At 44.1% G+C, this 21,584-nt stretch overlaps 1 protein-coding gene across 1 annotated transcript; it reads left to right on the forward strand.

Moving 5' to 3' along the window:
- Positions 1-7,021: 7,021 nt before the first annotated feature.
- Positions 7,022-18,779, forward strand: UBE2G2 (ubiquitin-conjugating enzyme E2G 2). The gene is made up of 5 exons (XM_009583144.1): positions 7,022-7,109; positions 7,197-7,242; positions 12,855-12,973; positions 16,137-16,277; positions 18,206-18,779. The coding sequence occupies exons 1-5, from the start codon at positions 7,022-7,024 to the stop codon at positions 18,316-18,318; spliced, it is 507 nt and encodes a 168-aa protein (XP_009581439.1). The 3' UTR covers positions 18,319-18,779.
- Positions 18,780-21,584: the final 2,805 nt, after the last annotated feature.

Genomic DNA, 21,584 nt, shown 5'->3' on the forward strand with positions numbered 1-21,584 from the left:
TTGTCAGGACCTTAACGGAAGCGCGGCGGTTAGTAACAGCATTTAAACTCGAATTTAGTGATCAAAGACATAGACTTGTTTGTTTGGTGTTTTGTTTAAAAGTCTGCGTGAGATGTGACTTGCAGGGAGCGGCGAGCTGTGATCTTTGCCGGCCCCAGCGGAGGGAGCCGGGACCTGCTGCTGCGGGCTGGGTCCCTCTGGGACACCCCATTCCTCCCGGGTCATCTGCTCCCCGGTGAGCTCGCGAGGTGTCTGAAGGCACCTTTTGTGGCAAGAAATACTTTTTTGTTGTTGTTGTTTACCTGGTTGCTTTTGGCCTCTGATGTTCTGGCTTTTAAGGCAGGGAAGTAGAATGGGGGAAAAAAGAAATGTTTGGTAGGTGAAAGATGGCATTAGGCTGTCAGAGCTGGCCTCTGGCTCCAGTGAAGGTCATTTACAGAGCTCCCGAGGTTGTCCAGGGATGAGCTGTTGTTTCTCACTTTACCATCATTTAGTGGAAGACTCCATCTATAAAATAGAGTATTTACAGATGCACGTTTCCTGACAAAATACCGCATTTATTCTCAGGCCGCTCTGCAGAGCACAGGTCTGTAAACTGAAGCGTCAGGCAGGTGTTTGCGAGGGCTGGGGCTGGCCTGGGCCCCTCCGCCGCTCGGCCTGCTGCCGGTAGCTGCTCCGGGCGGTGAGCAAGCCCCGCCGGTTCCGTTGGGCGGGTAAAGCTTGTGCTGACGGTGTGTCCTAGAAACCTGCATTGTTCTATTGTAATCCAGAAGCACTGACCTGAAAGGCAGCTGCAAAAAAACTTGACTCTGCTTTTATCTGTTCTCTTACATAAATCCCCTTAGTCCCAAAAAGCGTTTTTGATCCTTCATTGTTGAGAACCTCTGAGATCTTACTAGAATGTCTTGTATGAATGAATTCTATAGGAAAAAGTGATATTAAATAGCATCAAAAAGAATTTGACTTAATGCTACAGGCAGACATTACGTGAATCTTCTCTGCATAGCTTCCCAGGGTAACACTTACCATGAACTGAGATAACATCTTGTTTGTGATCTTCCTTTATAAATACTTTCCTGACTCTTAATAAAACATAGTGTTGTAAAAAATGAATGTAATCTACAGTGACTAAGCGTACAATGCTTTTACTTCTGGAAACCTCAGTTACAGAAGTAGCGTAAGCCAGACTTTTTGGTTTCTGTGGCCGCCTGGATTTCCTGCACTGTATGTGTGTTTCCAGGGTTGTTACTTTCCTTTAGAGGGTGCGCTCATCAAACTTTGCTACAAAACCCAGAATCAAGCCTGAATTATAACCCTTCCCTAGTGTTTCACAAAAGACCGGGCAGTTAGTTGTAGCTCTTCAGAAGCTGTTTTGCCCTGTAGAAATTTTCAGCAAAAGTTATTTTGAAAAATAAGAGTACTTCCTAATCGTAGGTAGTTCTGCTGCCTCTTTTTGCAGAAGAAGAGAAAGTCCTGTCTCGGGACAGGGCTGTAGTCTGAAGTTTGGCTTTGCATGAACTTTCAGTTTCCTCCTGACGATGTGTGTTCCCAGCGTGGGCATAAGCACTGTGTGGCCCTGGGTAAAGGGGAATGGGAAGACGACTTTAAATGAGCCCTTCCTCCTGGCTGCCCATCTTGGATGAAATCTTGTATATATCTGTGTATATATTTGTGCACACAATTTTTTTTTTCTTTAATTTTTCTCTTTCTTCTTCTCTATGTCTTCCCTTTAGTTACTTCTAGTAATGACAGAGATGTTTGGCAGTCAGTGCCTTGCTGGTGGGTGTATTTTGTTTACCAGATTTCTAATTCTTTCCTTACTTGCCTTTTTTTTAGTTTTGGTCTTTGATTTTCTCTGTGTATGTGCGCGCGCATGTTTAAATCTTTAAATAAAGGTTTATTGTTACCTGATGTGTAAAATGCTTGACGTTGTGAGGAGTTTCTACCTGTTGGAGCCCAAATATATCCCATTTTGGGAGAGGCTGTGAAATTGCACTGTTTTCCCTTCCTTGTGGAGAAGGAAGGAAAGGTGGCTGTGGGCAGCCAGATGAGACGGATTTTTTTGTCCTCATTCAGATCTTCGTTTGCGTGTTTGGAGTGTGATGACTTTTTGCTGTCTCATATTTATTCAAGTATTTTTCTACTCTGCCAGAACTAATTTAGATAAAGCTTTGAAAAAAATCAGATATAAAAAAGAGCGTCATTTCTTTTAGAGCATATGTTTGTTATTAATTCTAGATTTAGAATACTTAGTAGTATTAAAGCCTGAAATTAGTCTCTCAATAGCAGCTTATGCTTCTTTTTCTACATTTACTGTTTCCTGCATGATCTTGAAGATACCACTGGCTTGAGTTTTTAAATCTAGAATGGGTTATTTTGAAAGTATTAAGTAAAATCTGCAAGTATTATAGTGCCTAGTTGTACGCACTGTATTTCCTTTCTGGCACAAACAGGTAACAGAGCAGTGGATTGCAATGCCAACAGGTATCATTGGGAGTGCTGTTGGGTTAAAAATACGAGATATAAGTTAATTCTGAGATTTCAGAATTCATAGAAAAAATACACCTTCGTCGTACAGAACAAAATCTGGCAGCACTTCAATGCATGCTTCCTGTCCTTATTGCTTGGAGAGAGTTCGTGTGAGCTGGAAGAAAACTCCTGCTGCGGTGGGGCGGATTGTGACGAGCTGCTCTTTCCAGGGGGAGGAGAGGGATGAGCGTTTGCAGTAGGCCTCTGCAGCTGTCCCTGTTAAACCTGCTTTGAAAATGCTCTTTCCTAAGCATAACTAGGAAATATCTCAATATCTCAGACACGCACTGCATCGTGTGTCTGCGTGAGCTCAAACTGCCTTATGCCAATTGGATGCTATGTCAGAGAAGAGAGAGAAGAAAACAGAATTTCTGGCAGAATAGAAAGAACAAGATTCTGGTTTCAAGCATCTCAGTCCAGATGCTGTCAGAAGTGTGTATATGCCCTTAATATTTCTTGAGTCTTGTGTGTTTAATCACCTTGGAGATACGCTAAATTGATACAGTTTTTAGAAAGCGTACTGTTGAAGTTCTCTTTTAAGAATGTGATCAATCTTTTTATTAACTGCATTTAACAAGAAGGTGTGTTTTCAGTTCTCCTCCTTTTGGCCAAGGCGTAATTGGCCTATAATGACTCCATAATGAGCAGTGAAATGAAGAGGAAGGCATTGATTGTGTGTGCACCCAAATCTGTCCCAAGTTCCCAACAGAAGCGTTGCACTTCGCTAGTTTCATTCAGTCTCGGCTTACAAGCAAAACTTTAAAGTAAGGTTTAGCTATGGGACTTCATTGCGTTTCGATTGGAAGCAAATCCCCTGACTGCGTGCAGCAAAACCACCCTGCAAACCGAACAGGATGCCTTGTGGAGGATGTGAAGATGGAAACTGCTCCAAATGCTCTCCAGCGCTGAAGAGAGACGTTGCTCTGAATCAGTTGGTGGGTTCCACCACCATGGGCTCCTCCAACATGCACCCAAAACGTGTCTGAGTAGAGAGCTCCCCACAACCCCCCAGAGCCTGAGGCACCCTGACGTGGTTGTGGTGATGTATAGGTGCCTATACATCACCACAACCTTCCCTTCCAGCAGCAGCTGCCAGCCTCAGCTTCTCCTCGTGACTCTGCCGCTCCTTTGTTTTCTGCAGAGGCTTTTCTTGGCCTTTCCCTTTATCTCTTTCAAAACTGATTCCTTTTCTGGCTTTCTGTTTTATCCTTTTTTCCACATTGACTGCTTGTCCTTCCGCCTCTTGGAATCCCTTAATAGGACGTTGCTGCTCGTGCGTTTGCTCCGTAGGAACCCTGGAGGCTTGCCTGGCGGTAGAGTACTCCGTGGGAGTGTGGGGAGGCTGCTTTATCCCACGGCTCCTGCTGATGGCAGCTCTGGTAGTTGGCACTGTGTAGAAATACCTGCACAGGAAGGTGGTGGCCTGGCTCTGCCTTCCCCAAAGAGGTTATCTGCCCGCTGGTAGCCGGGGGAAGTCGTAATGCTCTGCAGAACGGGGGCTGTGCTCCAACACAGGCACGGGGTCCCGCAGCTCCAGGTGAGGGTGGTGGAGCTGCAGTGCCAACGCAGCGGGAGGGCCCCTCTGTGTCTGACAGCTCTGCTCCCAGCTCGGTTGTCCCATGGATCATGACGTTCCACTCCTCGGAGGTTTTTTCCTGGACCTGCAGTCACTGGTCAGCCATGGGCAAGGAGCTGCTACATCCAAGGGCTCCTGCAAAGTCTTTGTGCTGATCTTGCCCCTTGGAGAAGGGGGATCAAGGGAGGTGGCTCTCAGTTCGTACAAGCTGCCTCTCTCAAGTAGCTGGTGTAGCTTCAGGATCCGCATTTCCCCTGTCAACGCCTCGTGTTGGATGCTGTCCCTGCTCAGCACGGGCAGAGGGCTCAGCTCCTTGCTGTCGCTGGGAAATAGTGCATGCAAGAAACGAAGTGGCACATCAGTGTTTGAGGCCATCGGGTGGTGGTGGCTGGGGTGTGGGTGTGCGCTGGCACGCTGCTGTCAGGGGTGGATAGGCGTGATGAGGACAGCGTGGCATGGCAGTTGCAGAGGGGGAGAGCTTTCCTTGGGAAAGCTTCAAACCATGCATGCGACGGGGGTGCGTCTTGCAGGCCAGGAGGCCAGGAGGCCAGGAGGCCAGATTCCAGCTAGCCAGAAGTTACCCCCAGGCTGGATGCCTGGAGAGCAGAGGGTGGGCTGTTTCATCTGCCTCTGTGCTCCTGTCATGCCACATGACTTGCTTGGGAGGACAGCCGCAGAGGGACGGGGTGGCCTAGGAGAGTGGAGTAGGGGGCTGTTTGCCTAGCTGACTTGTCAAAGTCGTTCTGCAGTGAAAGGTTAAACCACATGCTCTGATTGAATGCTTTTTGCTGCTCTCTTAAAAATAATCAGCAAAAATTTTCCCCTGACTTCCCATTAAAATGACCCTATTTTGGAGGCTCTGGTAAGACTGAAGCAGCTGATGCTGTGGCAGCTACTGGCAATTCATGCTGTGTAGTTCCTGAAAGCTGTGTTCCCAATTTCCCTTTGAATGGCTCTAGAGAAATCACAGGGTAGGACGTGACCATCCACGTGGAAAAGGGTTTTTTCCTTCCTCAATGACCAGGTATAGTAGCAGCCACTCAAAATCAAAGCTCATGTGCCCCTGAACCACCAAGTTACTGCTTTGCCTAATCCTTAAGGATGGAAACCTTTCACCTATCTCCGAGGGGAGAGCTGAGCAAGGTGGAGAATTGAACCTCCATCCTCGTAAAGACCCTTTGCTCGGCAGGGTTTGGCTCTTAATTCCCGTCGCCCCGGTTTTCCTTGGGGGTGGAATGCTGTACGGCACACCTCTGCGTGGCTGCCTGCTGCAGGGGACACCCAGATGCTGCCACCGGGCAGTCGCAGGGGCTGTCTGCCAGCGTGGGGCCTGAAATGAAAATGCTCCTGGGGTTTTCAAGGGAAATCGTGGGAAACATCAGAGGGATTTTCTTTTTAGAGAGAGCCACAAGATGGAGCAAAATGATTCCAGGAGCTCCTGGGTTTGACATCTCCCTCTTTCTGTCTAAAAACATCAACAAGAAAAGCTGTTAGAGACCCACTATCAAGCTGGTAAAACCTGCTCCTTAACGTCAAGACGTTGTGGGAAACCGTAACGCTGAGTTTCAATCTGCTGCTGTGCTTTTGAACTTCAATCAGAGGTCTGTGCCAAAGTTAATGGCAGTCTGAGTGAACTGAAGAGTTTTGCTATCTTTCCTGTTGGTGTATCTCAGCACATTTTTAATCCAACTTAGCTGTTTTAAGACAAAAATCTGCACTGTTTTGTGCTGCGCTACCGACAATTTTCACGTATAGCTTAACAGAAATGAGGTCAAGTGTCTCGTTTATTGGTTTGTGACTTCCCACCTTCCCCGGGTCCGCATTTGTGCTTGTTTCCATGCGTGGGAATGCACATGGCATTTTCTGTGGCTGCGTTTTGTGTGTTACGGGCCACTAGTAGTCCACAGGCCATCGGTTAGGAAACACTGTTCTAGATAAGCAGCTCACAGCCCTTACGTAAGTTGGCCTAATTACTGTCACCTCCTCCAGTCTGACACCCTCGGAGCGTCGCCTCCTGCCGCCGGTCCCGCCGCCTGCCCCGTGTCTCGCTCAGAGCTGTGGGGCTGGTGTTCAGCCCCCCAGGGACTGCAGGTCCGCTGGTTGCCTGTGCATGGTTGAACTTTGCCTCGCCAGTGGCTACCACCCCGCAGGACTTCAGAAACTGGAAGCTGATGGTCATTGCACTAGATAGTAGAAAACCTGGTTATTATTTTATCAGCGCACAGTGTGCTGGGCTTCAGCAGGCTTGAAATGAGGTGCTGATGCTGAAGGCTATTGTACGAATTGGGAATTGTACCAGTTTCCTACAGAAGGTGAGGGTTGATGGATCTAAACTTGCCATGTGCAGCCATAGCTGCTTTTTGTTTGCTGCATCTTTTTTTACTCGCCTTTTGGAAAAGGCCAGGCAGGAGGAGTTGGATTGAATTCAAGGAACAGAGATGCTTGTCAAATCTCTCTTGCTTTGCTTCTCCACCTTTTTACGGCATTTTTGGGGTTTGTATTGAGATGCTGTCAAGTCTGAATTGGTGCAGAGAGGTTACTGGAATACAACCCGTTTTCTCTTCAGGCTGTTGAGTTTGTACCTGCAGATACCACAGTGCCCCGAGAGGAGAGTGTTCCCCATGCTTTGTGGAAAGAGGTTTTTTCCTTCCTTCTCAGTTTTAAATTGTTGCCCCTGGGAAGACTAATTCTGGGAGCCTGGAAAGGCACAAAATGCCAAATAATTTTGTCTAGAAAACTGCCTTGCATGAAGAAGTTAAATTGTCAGCAGTGGGGTACTGGGCCTTCTGGATGTGGAGTCTTGCCCAGTAAAGCATGGCCAGAAGATTCCTCCCATGGTGTCCTCAAGCTTTTCTCCAAGGCTGTTTGCTGGTGGGGCCTCTGTGCTAAGCTGTGGCCACCCAAACGCTAGCTGAAATGCTTGGGCTTGCAGGTCATGTTAACCTTCCTTGTGTTTTTGTTTTTACAGAGCTGACCCTGAACCCACCAGAAGGGATAGTGGCAGGTGAGGAGCTGAGCAGGGTTTTTGCACTGTGAAGCTGTAACCTTGCATTCAGGTAGCGCTAAGCATTGTTTTGTTTTTTCTTAATAGGTCCCATGAATGAAGAGAACTTCTTTGAATGGGAAGCTCTGATTATGTGAGTTAATACTGGTTTGTATCTGAAATCCGCACTTGCACGCTATGATTAGCTTCTAGGAGAACAAAAATGTAAAAAAAAAAAAATCTCAGTTCTGCATAACATCGATCTTGGCCTGCCTTTGCTGGGAACGTCTTTTCTGACCCAAACAGGGAATTATATTTGGAATTGAAACAGTGTGACAGAGGCAGCATTGGGACTTAAGTGACCATTTGTTGTACAGGTGTCATCATTATAATAAGCAACATTCAGCGTAACTAACTTGTAAATTTGATGGGAATCCTCATTTGGGCTCCCTTGGATATACGTTGCATATACAAACACTGTAGGAAACAATGAATTGCTTGTAGATCACACAAACCTGTTGGGAACTTTACTCGACTGCAAATACAGGACAGGTTTTTCTCATGTTTTAAGTGGAGCAAAATACAGAGATTAGCAGTGATAGGAGAAAAAAATCAATGTCTAAAATTATTTTATTTACTGTTCAAATTTTTTCTAGAAAAATGGAAGGGGATTGATCTGAGAAAGTATTCAAATTAAAAAAAAAAAATCTTTTAAAATTCTTTACACTTCATGAATCGGCTGGTGTTGTAAAGACGTTGGGTGCAGTTGTTCTGTGTAGAAAGCTCTTCTGTTGGTGAATAGCTCTGATCGCTACCTGTTGTGTTTTGGGGGGGTGACAAAGACTTCTTTATAAAGCTGTGTCCTCCCCCTTCCACTCCTGAACTGACGGGTACGGTTGTTCGTAGCAAAACTTGCCATGAAAAGACAAAACCTTCTTGCCCAGTATCGTGCAAGTTGTCTTCTCTCTTGCTTGTACTTCTTACTCATGATTCTTTGGGAACTTTGAGTACATGGAATAACTGGTGATTTTTACAAAATAAAGCTCTAAAACAGTAAGGGAGAGGAAAAGAGACCTTTGTCACTTGGGTCTGACCATTAATGCATTAAAAGCTACAGAATTAAAAGATGAAGAAGCTCCAAACCGCTAAGTCTGTCTTGAAGCTGATGGTCTGTTGTTAGGGTAGATCCAGGCTCTGTATTTCAAGATTCCTTTAGTAAGAGTTGGTGATTTCCTTTCCTTCAGCCAGGACCAGAGGGGTCCTGGAGGACACCGGGGGCGGCAGGCAGTGGCCATGGCCCCACTCGCAGTGTGCCTGCTGTGCTCTTGCCAGGTTTTCACTGCAACCACCAGTGCTGACTTATGAGATTCTCAACTAGCGTGGGTGGCAGAATTTTCCTAGCTCGGTTTGCTTGGAGTGTGTTGACTAGGGATGAAAAACAAGATTTCTGTCTCTTGGGATCAGACACGCAACCAATACAAAAGCGTCCCAAGCTGTAGCATATCACCTATTCCACACAAGCTGGCTGCGTGGGTGATCCTACTTTACGGCAAGCGTGAGCCTCTGAGTTATTTTAGGCCTTGGTAAATGGAGGTTTGGATTACCACTGCTTGTTTGCTGATTGATATGAAGAGTTGGCAAATGCCTCTGCTTACGTGCAGCAATTTATCCTGTGATGAACAGGTTGTACTTCCTGGTAGCTCAGTCGCCTGAAAATAAACACTTAGCATAGAAATAGGTAATTTGTTGCCTGACACCAAAGATTCTGGCTGCAGTGTCTTACGCTTTCTCTTTCTGCAAGTGGGATAGTTATCACTCTTCTGAAACATGCGCTTTGTAATGTACCAAATTTCAGTTCAGACAGCTGTGCATTGCTTGGAGTGTAGAAATCCCAGAGGATTTAATGCACTTCTTGGAATATGGAAGGAAATTCCTGCCTATCGGTACTTTCTCGTAGCAGAGATTGTGCGGTTAAGTAGAGCTTTCATGGGGGACACACAGAGGTACTTTCGGATTTGATTCATTATCTAGAAAATACTTTTTCTGATGTTTCCCATAACAAATTCTTAAACAACAGAGGAGCTGCTTGCAGACTTGAAAGCCCTTTAAAGTGCTGAGTGTTGAGCTTCAGGTCTTTGTCAGTGCAAAATGAGAGGCGGAGGTGCTTTAATTTTGGTTTCTGTATTATGTGTGTGTCATAATAAAATTATACTTTAAGATCTGCTAAATTCTGAAGCTGTGGTACAATAGAAACATGTTTACCCTAAACACGTTTGGTTACTTTCATCTCTTTACAAAACTCTATTAGTAGAAGTGTTTGCGTACATTTGGAAAGCAAGCTAAATGACTTGTTTATAGTTGTCTGTGATAATCTTCTCAAATGTTTTGTAATCTCAAATGTGCTGTGTGAGATTCTGGGAATGAAAGAAGTGCAGGTGAAGAAATTAAAGTAAAGTTGGCTTCAAATTTTTAGACAGATGAAGTGCAAAAGGTAAGTAGCGTAATAATGAAGAGAACAGAATACTTTTTTTTTCCTTCAATTTATATAAAGCTAGAGCACATGTAATGGCAAATAAATTAAAAAAAAAAGAGACCTAAGAGAGAAAAGACATTGCCTATTTATCAATTCAGAGGTGTGCTGGGTAATGTTACACAGATTGATGTAAGAGCTTGGCTCGGAGATAAAATAATGCCTTTTAAAATAATGGTAAAATAATTTGTATTTCTGGTGTTCTTGCCTGCAGCAGCAGTGCTGGATAGATGTTAAACATATAAATATTAAGGCTGTATTGACGTGCGTGAATGGTAGAACAGTTCTTACGCTCCCAAAGTGAGTATAATAGATCCAGAACTGAAAATACAATGTGGTAATCTTTCTGAACAGTGGAGGTTTGGAGCCTGATGTGAATTGTACCCTTTTGATGAGACATCAAACAGTAGCTGAATTAGAGAATTTATGAAAGCCAAATCTTGCAACAGGGTGACTTATTCGTGATGATAAATAGCCCCAGCACGTCAAGAGAGTTTACCATAATGCCGCTCAATTCCTTAGCGCTGCGTGAGGTCCCACAGGCTGCATCGTGTTTTGAAAGTTTGTGAATTTAACATTTCAGGACCAAGTTTTGCCCTCTTTGGTTGGCATATACAAGTATGTGTTGCTATTAAAGTTTATCCCCAAAAGACACAAAACCACATAATTGTTAAGAACTTTATTAGCCTAAAGATTGCTTGAAAACTAAACAGTATAAATTGAAGTCAACTTATCAAAAACCTGTCTAGAAAGGTAACTAGATCTATAATTAGGCTTATGACTTTTGTTTAGCATGGAATTCCCCTTTTCGGCATCTGATGACTGTGGGTTTTGGTCGTTTTCCAGCGTCTTTTTACAAATAAGAAGCCATTTACAAATGTACATGAAGCTATGATTACAGAATTAATTGTCCCTCTCAATGCGCTTTCCCCTCCTATTTTGGCAGATACCTGCAATCCTTTTCTTCCTCTTGCCCAAGTAATAGCCAGCTCATGGAGTTTAGAGTTTCTTATTTTCATGCTATGTCTTATGTCAACAAAGTTGTTTGTAACACCTCTCACACAACTAAACAGTCTGGTTGTCTAGCAAGTCATTTAATGCCATATAATGGCTGGAGGAGAACGGGTGTCCGCTCCTCAGTGCTTTAGGGAAGTCTGTAGAGTAGCATCATGCACGGAAGAAGATGCAGAACCTGCCTGCTTTGCTGTAAAGAGTGTTAGATGGAGCAGGTTTAAGACGAGGTTTTTCTCAGGGTTACATGCCTCAAGCCTGCGCAGAATGAGTGCCTTCCGTGTGCGCACGGTTAGTGATGGCAGATGCTTTGTCTTTCCTGGGGTACAGGAGCTGCTTAAGGCAACTGGCCTGTTGGCTCGGTGCTCTTTGCTCAGTGGGACGGGTGTCACCACCCCACGGTCTGGGTGTTTCTTGGAGGAAGCCTAATCAAGTACTGGGTAGTCTGGACTTCAGCTAGCATAGCAGCTCAGATGAGATCATAGCATAAGGCACGGAGGCTTTGAATGTGGTGTACTTTGAAATCTTTGCAGAGCAGGTGGTGTGATTGCAAAAGGTGCTGTGCTCTTTACCTCTCTGGCCCTGCCGATGTCCTTTTTGAACTGAAAGTGATGCTGTCAAGTTTAAATGTTGCGGCTTCCTGAGCGTTTTGTAGTTGCAAATGCTGTCTTGGATTAACTTTAATAATTTCTTTGAAGTTGATCCTGGCAGCAGTGTTTTTGCTAAAACAAAAGCATTTTGCGCACATAATACGGGCCCTAAAATGGAGTGTGTTGGGTTAACATATTTTACAGAAGAGCCCTTGAGGCTGTGTGTTTGCTCTCAGAACATAAGACACCCACCAGCTTTTCAATGCGTGTATGTACATACTCTTAGAAGTTCAACAATAAGCCTTTAAAATGCAGCTGGAATGTTCATGAAAAAATGCATTCAGTTTACTCTCAGATGTGAATTGAATCCCGACTAAATTTAGGGAAAAGGCCAGAAAGGGAACAAAATGGTTGAGATGGTTTAGCTTTCATTCTTGCAGTATGTTGATGCATTTCTCTAATCTTACCTGCCAGTGTCAATATTCAGGTTTAAATCATGTAGTTCTTGTGTTTATCTACCAACCAAGTCTTTTGAATCCCAAAGTTTGAGAGTGAGCCTCCTAGGGCTTTAGGTTTTGCTGGTCTCAATTTTCTTTCTCTGTAGGTTACCAATTGCAGTCTTAACTGTTAGGAGTCCTTGAACTTTTATGTTCTTTTGGGCATGGAGAATGTGGATTGGGAGGAGGAGGCATGAATATATTCCTAAACCGTATTTCCCAGACAGTATAACCCTTGTTTGAAGAGCTTTTTACTAAATACATGAGGTTTCCTTGGCTAAGGTTTTCAGTGATGAAGCTTGTTTCATGATCTTTCCAATCAGGGGAGATCATGTTTGTGTTATAACTTCCAGATGGTTCATCAAGTTTGAATAAATCATGTCTAATAAACTTTTTTGCTCACCTTCCAAAAATGTTTTATGTAGGGAGGGTAAAATAGCTGTCTTTATATTCTCAACTTGGTTGCACTTTGAACTAGATGATGAACACAATAAGGAAATGTTTCTACAAGAACCCTGATGAAGCCATTTGTTCTCCACGTGCACTGGAGGGAGTGCAAACTAAATACTTTAAGTCTGCAAAGAAACATTGTTGTCCTGCATCTAGCAATTATAGTCCCTGAGCTGTGTTTTTATTTTTACAAAACATTGCTGTGTTTTTTGCATCAGATAGTGATAAGTGTTTATGTGTGGTTATGCTTGATACTGGCAGTTTGAATCTCCATAGGTTTTATAAATTATTTTTGAGCTACAGCATTTGACACCTCTGTCTTGTGCAGCGTAACAGTATCTTCAAAGGCACAGGAGTCCCACACCTGCCTCTGCTTTCTCTTGACATGCAGACGCTCAAATCCTGGAACATGCCTTGGAGCCAGATACTCCAGTTATATCCAGACACACCCTGCTAATTAAGCAGTGTTGTGACCTTCCTAGTAATTTAGTGTGCAAGCTTTGATTTCCCCCTTCCCTCCCAAACCCCATATTTGGATTTAAGTTTATGAGGTGTGGGGTAAAAGTGTGTTAACTCTTTGTTTTCTGGAGAAGATAATATAACCCAAATCTCAAATGTCTCATTAGACAAGAATTTGGGTGAAAGAACTATGTAAAACTCTGGTGAATAGCTTTTTATCTGTTTCTAGGGGTCCTGAAGACACCTGTTTCGAGTATGGGGTTTTCCCTGCTATTCTGAGCTTTCCACTCGACTACCCGTTAAGTCCTCCGAAGATGAGGTTCACGTGCGAGATGTTCCATCCAAACAGTGAGTCTGACGCAGCAGGACGTATGGGGAAGTGGGTTGCTTGTGCACCTTAAAAACAAACTTTTGCAGCAGGAGAGCTGCTGTCCTTACCAAGGGTGGTTCTCCTCCTTTCCAACCTTGAGTATGCAGTAGGAGCGTTCAGCTGTCCAGCAATTTTGCGCTGTCTTAGGGTCACTTTATCGCATTATTCCTCATATACCTTTTGGTCATGAACAGTCCAGTAAAGATTCCAGCAATTTCACTGCCTTTAAGATCGTTCCAGGAATGCTTATAACTGTTGTATAACTAGTCTGAAGATAAATCTTCTGTATATGATGTGAGATTTAGTGAATTAACACAGACTCTTTCTAGTCTCGCTCTGTGGCTTGTATTGAAGTAGTTTGGTGTTATTTTAACGAGTGAAAATTTGTTCATATTGGTCAAAGTTTGGATGCAGCTTTATTTGGCAGCATGGCTTCTTCCCCGTTAAGTCACGAGTTTAGTAACATTTCTGGTGTCATCTTTCTGAAATACAGAGTGCTCTGTCCAAGCAGATGACACATTTGCAGGCATTTAATATTAAGACTTCGCTGGCCTTTTCTCTGCAATTTTGATGGTGACAATATTATCTTAAGACTTTTCAGTGGAAGTAATTGAAGTAACAAGTACAGCTAATAAGTTTGAGCCTTGGACAGGTAAAAACCTTAAAGCCCCTTTCACAGCCTGGAGCACTATTTTCTGGAGTCAGCCTCGATGTTGCTTACGACATCTGCTAAATCAACATGGATTGTGTAAGGATTGTTTATCATCACCCAGATTCGATGGGCTGGATCTGTATTCTAGGCTATTAGGTGTCTGCCACTTGAGAGCAATAAAAGGAAAATGGTGCCCTCCTGCCTTGTGTTTCCTTTCCAGCTGTCGTTCCTGCACTTGCATAACAGAAAACTTAATCTCAGCTGGGAATCAATTTATTTCATCCTATTCCAAGGAATTTTGCAATTTCTTTAAGATCCTCTGTTCTTCCCTTCTCAAAAGACCACTGATGCAGATACTTGCCCATTTAATCCACAAGCAAGCCCATCTTTCTGTTCTATGGAGGACACACCTGCACATCACAGCGTAGAACTGTGCAGACGTGCCCAAGGCAGTGTAGCATCACCTCTGAAGCTCTGATGTCTGCAGCAGTGCAGCGTTTGGTACCTGGAAAAAGCGTGGCCGCATCGGCACCTTGCTCCAGCTGGACTATTTCACCCAAATTTCTTGGCAGGACTGGTCTCCACGAGCAAATCCATGTCCACACAATACTCTGCAGCTCCAGTTCTGGCCTTGGCTTGAGGTTCGCTGCTCGCAGCTGCTTTGTGTGCAGCATAGCTGGGAGGAGTAGGGTGCGGAGAGGCACAAACTGCCTCACAGAATAGCTCTACATGTGGGCGCTTCCTCGGTGGGGTTAACTGGAACATACTGGATGGTCAGCTCAGCTCTTTAAAGTCCTGTGACTCTGGGTCACATTAATCTGAAGTTGAGATCAGCAAAAGTAGATGCTTGAATCTTTCTTCTCAGGTGGGATTGTGATGGCCTGGTTATACCCAGAAAGGCTTGTAGAAATGGGTGGCTGTGCTGTGCTTTTTCTGTTCCTTAAGTGCTTACTCCTCCACCTGTGAGGAATTGCAAGGAAAAATGTTTAAAAAGTCTGCTGTGTTACCTTATCTTTGCAGTTTGTGTTATGTACAGGAGGAATTGAGATGCCACAGAACTATCTTTTCTTAAAATGAAATTATGTTCATGGATGCTCTGGCGAAGATAACTTCAAAGTAGCGATTAATGGCAAGTCTTGCATTAGCACGTAATGACAAAGTGGGAAGATGCATACATCTTCCAGGAATCAGTCTTTGCTGTCTTGACTGTGCTGCTGTCGTCCAGCTGTTTTAAATGAGGCACTGCATAAAAACACTAGAGTAACTTACAAGTGAAACCTTCTACCAGTGTGTTCCTAACTTGCAAGGAGAAGTGCTGATTCAGCACGTGCTGTTTTCATCTCTTCCAGCTACGGCTAGACCAGCCCCAGTCCCCAGCCTGGGGCTGCAGGAGGGGATGTAAATAAAAGTCTTCCAAAGCGCTTACGTGTTGCAGGCTTGTGCAGACATTAGCTGGGTGAATGGGAGGAACTGGAAATGAGCACAACTGCTTCCAGTGGTCGTTCCCTCTTTTTGTTTTGTCACGTTTTCCTGACAATGGCACAGGTTTGGTCACCCGAGGAATAGAAGCACTGAGATTACTGGGCTAAAGTTGTCATTCCTTGGGAAGCTGCAGAATTAGGCCATGTTGCTAAAGCAGTGTTTTGAACTCCATTCTCTTTGTGTTGCCTGTTCAACCTTTCTTTGGATTCATTATCAAGTGAGTGGAGTCCAGTGTCTGTGAAGACGGCTTGTACTGTTGCAGATGCCGTTGCCTGTTCAACCTTTCTTTGGACTCATTATCAAGTGAGTGGAGTCCAGTGTTTGTGAAGACGGCTTGTACTGTTGCAGATGCTTTGCCTTATGCTAAAGGTGGGAGGGGACGATGTCTGTATCCTTGATTGATAGGTTACCTTGCTTCCATGTGCTTTAATACAGCTGAGCTTTAAGCAAAATTTTAAAAAGTAGTGTGAACTCTTCTGGTTGCACCTCAGTAATGTTCAAAATAAGGTCAATTGTATTGTTTGTAACATACCACTTTTCCCTTCTTGCTGCAGCAGAGCAAGTTTGCCTAATTCTTTTTACGGTCACGGTCCAGTGGAGGACTCCAACGTGCATTCAGTGGTGTGTGACTATTGCCCTTCGATTTAAGAAGGACTGGTTACCTACTTGGAGCTGTGTCTGTGCATAAATACTCGCCTTGTTCCAGAAGGCTGCATCTTTTATTTTTTCCGTGGAGCCTGTCACTGGTTATTAAATGACACGAATGCTCCCAGCAGGCTTCTGTTGGGCGAGGATGACCCAAGTTTGTTAGATTTGCTTAAAGGAAATTTTTGCTAGATTTTTGTCTTTCAGATTTTGTGTCCTCTTGCCTTTGGAAGAGGAAATTTAAGACTGGGTTTAGCTTCATTCATATGAAGGCCAAGTCCAAACGTTCATCTGTGCTAGACATCTGGAGAGGCTGCGTGTTTCCACTGAGTAACAATCAATCCCCTGTACTTCTCGTGCAGTTTACCCAGATGGGAGAGTTTGCATCTCTATTCTTCACGCTCCTGGGGATGATCCCATGGGATATGAGAGCAGCGCTGAGCGGTGGAGTCCCGTGCAGAGTGTGGAAAAGATCCTCTTGTCGGTTGTTAGCATGCTGGCAGGTAAGGATTGCTGTTTTATTAGCAGTAGCTCAGATAGCAGTTACTGAGTTCGATCGAGCTGCTTCTTGCTGTTTGATTTGTTAAGTGAGCAAAGGACATTTAAAGCTGCTCAGCAGCAACGACAGTTCTTAAAGCCGTAGTATTTATTTATTAATAAACCAGTTCTCTGAAAATAATTCAAAAAAATAAGACTGATTTAGTAAACAGGTGTTTCCAGCAGCGACTGCTGCTTTGCCTCCAGGTTGGCAGCAACCGAGCAGATGGTGATGGTCAGGTGGGTCCGGAGGCTCAGCTGGTTCCCTGCTCCTGCACAAAACCTGTGCTCCATCTTTGTATTTGCTGTGATGTCTGTTCAGCTCTTGCAGGTCTTAAAGCTATTGATTACAGCCTGTGTTGGATTTGGCTTTAGCAGCAGCCAGATCTAACCGGTACGGTAAACTGGAGTCCATGGCCTTGTGATTCACAAGCCAGCACCCTCCATTTCTGTTTGTTATTTGCCAGCCTGGGAACGTAGCTCATTCTGCCATCTCTGGTTCAGAGGAAGGCTTCTTGAGAAGAGGGGTGGGGTGAAAAACTCTTTGTGCAGTCTTTTAAATGGCTTTCCCTAAATCCAGCAAGGGCCCTGGATCAGCTCTGTCATGTACAGCTCCCTGAAAGATGGATCCTTCTCTGCATAGTGGACAGAGCCACTGAACTGCCTGAAAAAGGCAGAGCCGTCTCCCTTAGAATCAGTTTTGAATGATAAAAGATTTTAGATGGTTTAGAGTGTTTAGAAGCAGCAAAGTTGATCAAAGAGCAAGCAACAGATTCTTACATGGGACCGTTTTAGCTTCGGAGTAGTAACCTACTGTTGGGAAGCTGTGCAGACAAAGAGTACTTTGCTGGGCTTCCCATGGCCTCCAAGAAGTTGGTTTGTGGTGCAGCCTTACCTAGACTGGTTAGGGAGTCACCTGGTCTCTCTTGTTCTCTGCCTGTGCGTCCTGTTTTCCCATGGCTTTTGGAGGAATTAGTCTAAAACATCAACGGTCAGCTTCTTTCAGGCTGCTGGCAAACTCTTGGCTCTGGCTCTGCAGATAGCGTAAGCCCAAGCGGACCAAACTGGGTGACCTGCGCATCTACTGGCTTTTAAGGGTAGACCATGAGCATTGTGTCGAGAAAGACATGAGCCCAAGATGTCTGCCATGAACTGGGCTGGGGTGGATTTGGACTAGTGTGTGAAGCAAAATGGGTAGAGTACATTCTTAGTGACTTGTGTAATCCCATGACAGTTGTCCTGCTGTATGCTGACCACGAACTTGATAAATCCTGCGTTTCAGCTTACCTCTGTACAAATTGAAGTGTTGGAGTCATAGGGGCTTAACGTACTTTGTAAAGGGCTCTTGAATCCTCGGATGAAAGATGTTGCAGAAATGAAAGCATTCTATGGGTTTTCTTGGTTTGTTTTGTTGTTTTTTAATAGAACAAGCCATCCCAAAGAGTGACAGAGCCTGTTTGGGTGGCCTGGTCGGGAGGGCTTTGTGTCTGTGAAGCCGCAGAACCAGAAAAAACATTTTGCAGGGAGCAGTGTGCAGTTTTAAAAACCCTTGATGGCGCTGGTGGTGCCGCATTGTGTTGTTCCATGTGCACGCAGGGGCTCAGCTGCTGAGAGGATAAACAAAAGAAAGTCCTGCTCCTCTGCCACTTGTTTCGTACCTAAACTCAACCTTGCTGTGATATTCTCTTGTGATCAGTTAAATCAGAATCGTTCAGGAATCCAGCAGCTGTCACTGGATTTTCTTTAGTGGTGTTTCTGTAGTCCCAAGCAGGACTACAGGGCAAGTGTGCCAAAGCCACAGGGAAGTGGCAGTACAGAGGCATTATTGAAAAAGCGAGAGGGTCTTGCTCCATTGCCTGCCTGCCCACCTATCTTTCAGTCTTTCTCGTTTCAGAGCCAAATGATGAAAGTGGAGCCAATGTAGATGCCTCCAAGATGTGGCGGGAAGACAGAGAACAGTTTAACAAAATTGCCAAGCAGATTGTGCAGAAGTCACTTGGACTTTAAGCTCACAGAGAGACTGAAGTGTTTTGTATTCCTCTCCACCTGAAAACGAGCAGTGCTCAGTGCTGGTACCAAAAACGAAAACTTTGCAAAACTATTGGCCTAGTTCTTCTTATCATTCATTATTTATTTACCATCTCTTTTCTTCTTCCACTGCTCCAGATAAGCCTCTAGTTCACTCACTAAATTGTGTGGAAAAGGGATTTAATACTAGGGAAAAATATAGAGACAATGCTGTTTCAAAGGCTGCTTGTTGCTACCTCACTTCATGGTATGGAAAACTTGGAGACTTTGCAATCTGCAGCCCGCCTTCGCCAATCTGCTGTTTGAGAACAGAGCTGGTTTGGATCACCTCCTGGAAGAATTAGTTGTATGTTTTTACAGGTGGCATTGCTCTGGAGCAGTAGACTGGAAATAATCTATCAATTTTATGATACTAAGTTAAGGACAGCATTTGCAGTCAGAACTGATTTGAAGAGTATAATTAGCAAGAGAGGCTATAAAACAAGGTTATAGTCAGGATGCATTAGCAAAGAAAGTGATTGTGCAGCATGTAACTTTAAGAGAAGATCTAGGGAGTTGTCAGTGACTGGCTGGGGGTCTAGAATGGGCTGATGTTCCTATGTAACACTGTGAGTTTGTATTGAGCCTTTGAGTCAGTGTTTGCTTGGAAGAAATCCTAAGAGCTGCTTTATTACTCCTTAAAGGCACTCAATTGTAAACTTTACATTCAATTAGAAGTGCAAGATGTAAAGACTGGATTCTTAAACACTTTGGTCGGGTTCACCATGGGCGAGGTAGGTCATTGGCCACCTGAAAATCCAGTGAGAATGCGTCTGCTCTGCTGGGCATGTAAAATATCTCTGCGATAATGTCAGCTCCTCTTCTCTTGACATTTGGATTTTGAGAGGATTAGGCACTGCTGGCCTTTGTCGTTACAGCCCAGGTCACCTGTTTTTCGGGTGAACGAACAAAGATGAATGTGATGAATTTTGTAAAATTAACTGTAACACTTCTTTATGCAGACTGCTCTTGTGTATTTAAATGAGTCAGAGAAGACACTGACTATGTTTTCTAGAGGATGGTACGACGCATGTTTAGAACTGCAGAGTATTGTAGCCGACCGCTGGTGTGGAGGGTGCGGGAAGTACCAGCTGCAATGATCAGTTTGTAAAACTGCGTAGGGGCCACTGGTGACCTTTGTGCTTTGCAAGCGAATCTCTTGTGTAGGTCCAAATCTTCTCCAATTTACTACAAGCAATAACATGTATTGATAGTACACAGAATCAAATTTTGTTGGCAGCTTTAAATGGGCTAAATTTGAGAAGGGCTTTTTCTTTTTTCCTGTGAAAAGCGTGTGACATGGAAGGAGTCGCACCGTGCAGAAAGCTTTATGGAGGTGATGGTGTGCATGTGCGTGTGTACAACTCATCAGTATTATGTCTTGCTGTCCGTGCTGAATATTCTCCTGCTGCAGATCGCAGTATGCCATTGTCCTGCACTTCTGAAGGGTTTGTATTGCTACAACTTGCTGATTTTACCTCCTTGTAAAAGTAATTCTTCTTGCTTTGGTGTAAGGGTGGGAGGGGGACCTGTCATAGTCTGGGAGCAGAGATGATGAAATAGTGTTGTACCTAATTAGTATTTCAAGGCATACAGGAAAATGTAGCACTTATATGCAAACTGGGAGCGTTTTTTGAATTGTAGTAGATGGAGCGTTGCTGCCGGGAGTACTGCAGCCACTTCTGGAAACAACGCTGGAGAGCTGTGAGCGCCACATGGCGAACGATGGATTCAGCAGACATGGCAAAAGTGGGCTTTTTTTTAAGTGCAGAGTATTTAATTCATGTGTACTCACTCATTATCTTTATTTTATGGTGGGATTTAGTCTGTATACTGAAAATAAAGTGATTATATTTTCTCCTTTCATAGATGTATGCAGATGTATTGCAGTGAACGTTTTATATGGGTAACCAGCTGGTCAAGAGAGTCCAATTCTGACTTGGTCCAAAGGAGTGGAAGGGTTTATTCTAACACAGTTAAAACACGGGATGCTTTAGAGGAGTGGAAGAGTTGACACAGTTGCTTGGGCTTTCCAGGCAAGTGTCTTGTCTCTAATGATGGCAATGACTTGGTAATTCAAAGCGAACTATAAAAATCTGACAGCTGGCAGATGTGATGCAATTTGCTTATTACAAAGGTCTTGTTATGAGCCATGTATCTGGCCTAGGAAGGTCTTGTTATGGCAACAGGTGAATCGTAAGTTTTAATATATCATTCAAAATCTGCTGCTATTAGCTCTTGGATTTGCGAAGGAGAGTTAGATATCCAATTCCTACTGAGAATTTCCATTGTCCCCAAATCTCTGTTGCTTACAAGTAAAATAATTTCTTTTTAAGTGACTGGCATGCAGCGCGCTTGCTGACTCAGGTGTTTTAAACCACCCAGTGAACATATATACCAGGCAGTCTTGCAGGTGACAAAATGTAGGCAGAAGTCCACCTCAGAGGACTAAAACTTGCCTTGTTGAAGTGAGAAGAACTGTCCTGAACGATGGCTGTTTGCTTAGCTGAAACTGGCGGTGAGCATTTGTGTTCATTGAAAGGCTTAAACATGGCACCGCAGTTGGCCTGTTAGGTTCCCTGTTTGTTTTACTCACAGGAAAGAAATAAAACTTCATCATTGTTATTCTGTAATAAACTGAATCCTTGCGCACAGCACGAGGGTTCATCTCACACAGCACCACGCCTGTGCAGAGGCGGGTGGGCTCCTGCTGTGCCTTGCCCCGAGAGGGTTTCACCACGCAGGCAGCTTATTACAATCGGGGAACACCTGAGAGTTAAAGCTTGTAAAGCTGCCGTGTCGATCCCGTGATAGACTTCCCTGAAAGGCTTAATCCTCTCCCTTCATGAAAGAATACTCATGTTGGCAGCTTGCGTAATACTAGCCAGTAGCAATGTTTTTCTGAGCAGTTGCCTTTTTTCAGTCTAAAACAGTTACTATAAAACATGTTCCTTGGGGAGTGTCGGAGCTCTACAGGTGTTATGCATGCCAGTAAAGGATTAAAGATCTAAAAAAAAAAACCTTTCTCTGGATTATATTTGTTTTAGGCTTTTATATTAAAAAAAAACAAAACAAAACCCTTCAACAAAGCTGTAAAAATGCAAGCAACGTCCTCTTTAAAGCCTTTGTATATACATACATCCACACGCGCATACTTTTTTTTTCTTGGCAAATGGGGCTGTGTCAGAACACACACAGTGGGATGC

The sequence above is a fragment of the Fulmarus glacialis genome, unplaced genomic scaffold (genome assembly GCF_000690835.1).
Source record: "Fulmarus glacialis isolate BGI_N327 unplaced genomic scaffold, ASM69083v1 scaffold5738, whole genome shotgun sequence".
NCBI lineage: Eukaryota > Metazoa > Chordata > Aves > Procellariiformes > Procellariidae > Fulmarus > Fulmarus glacialis.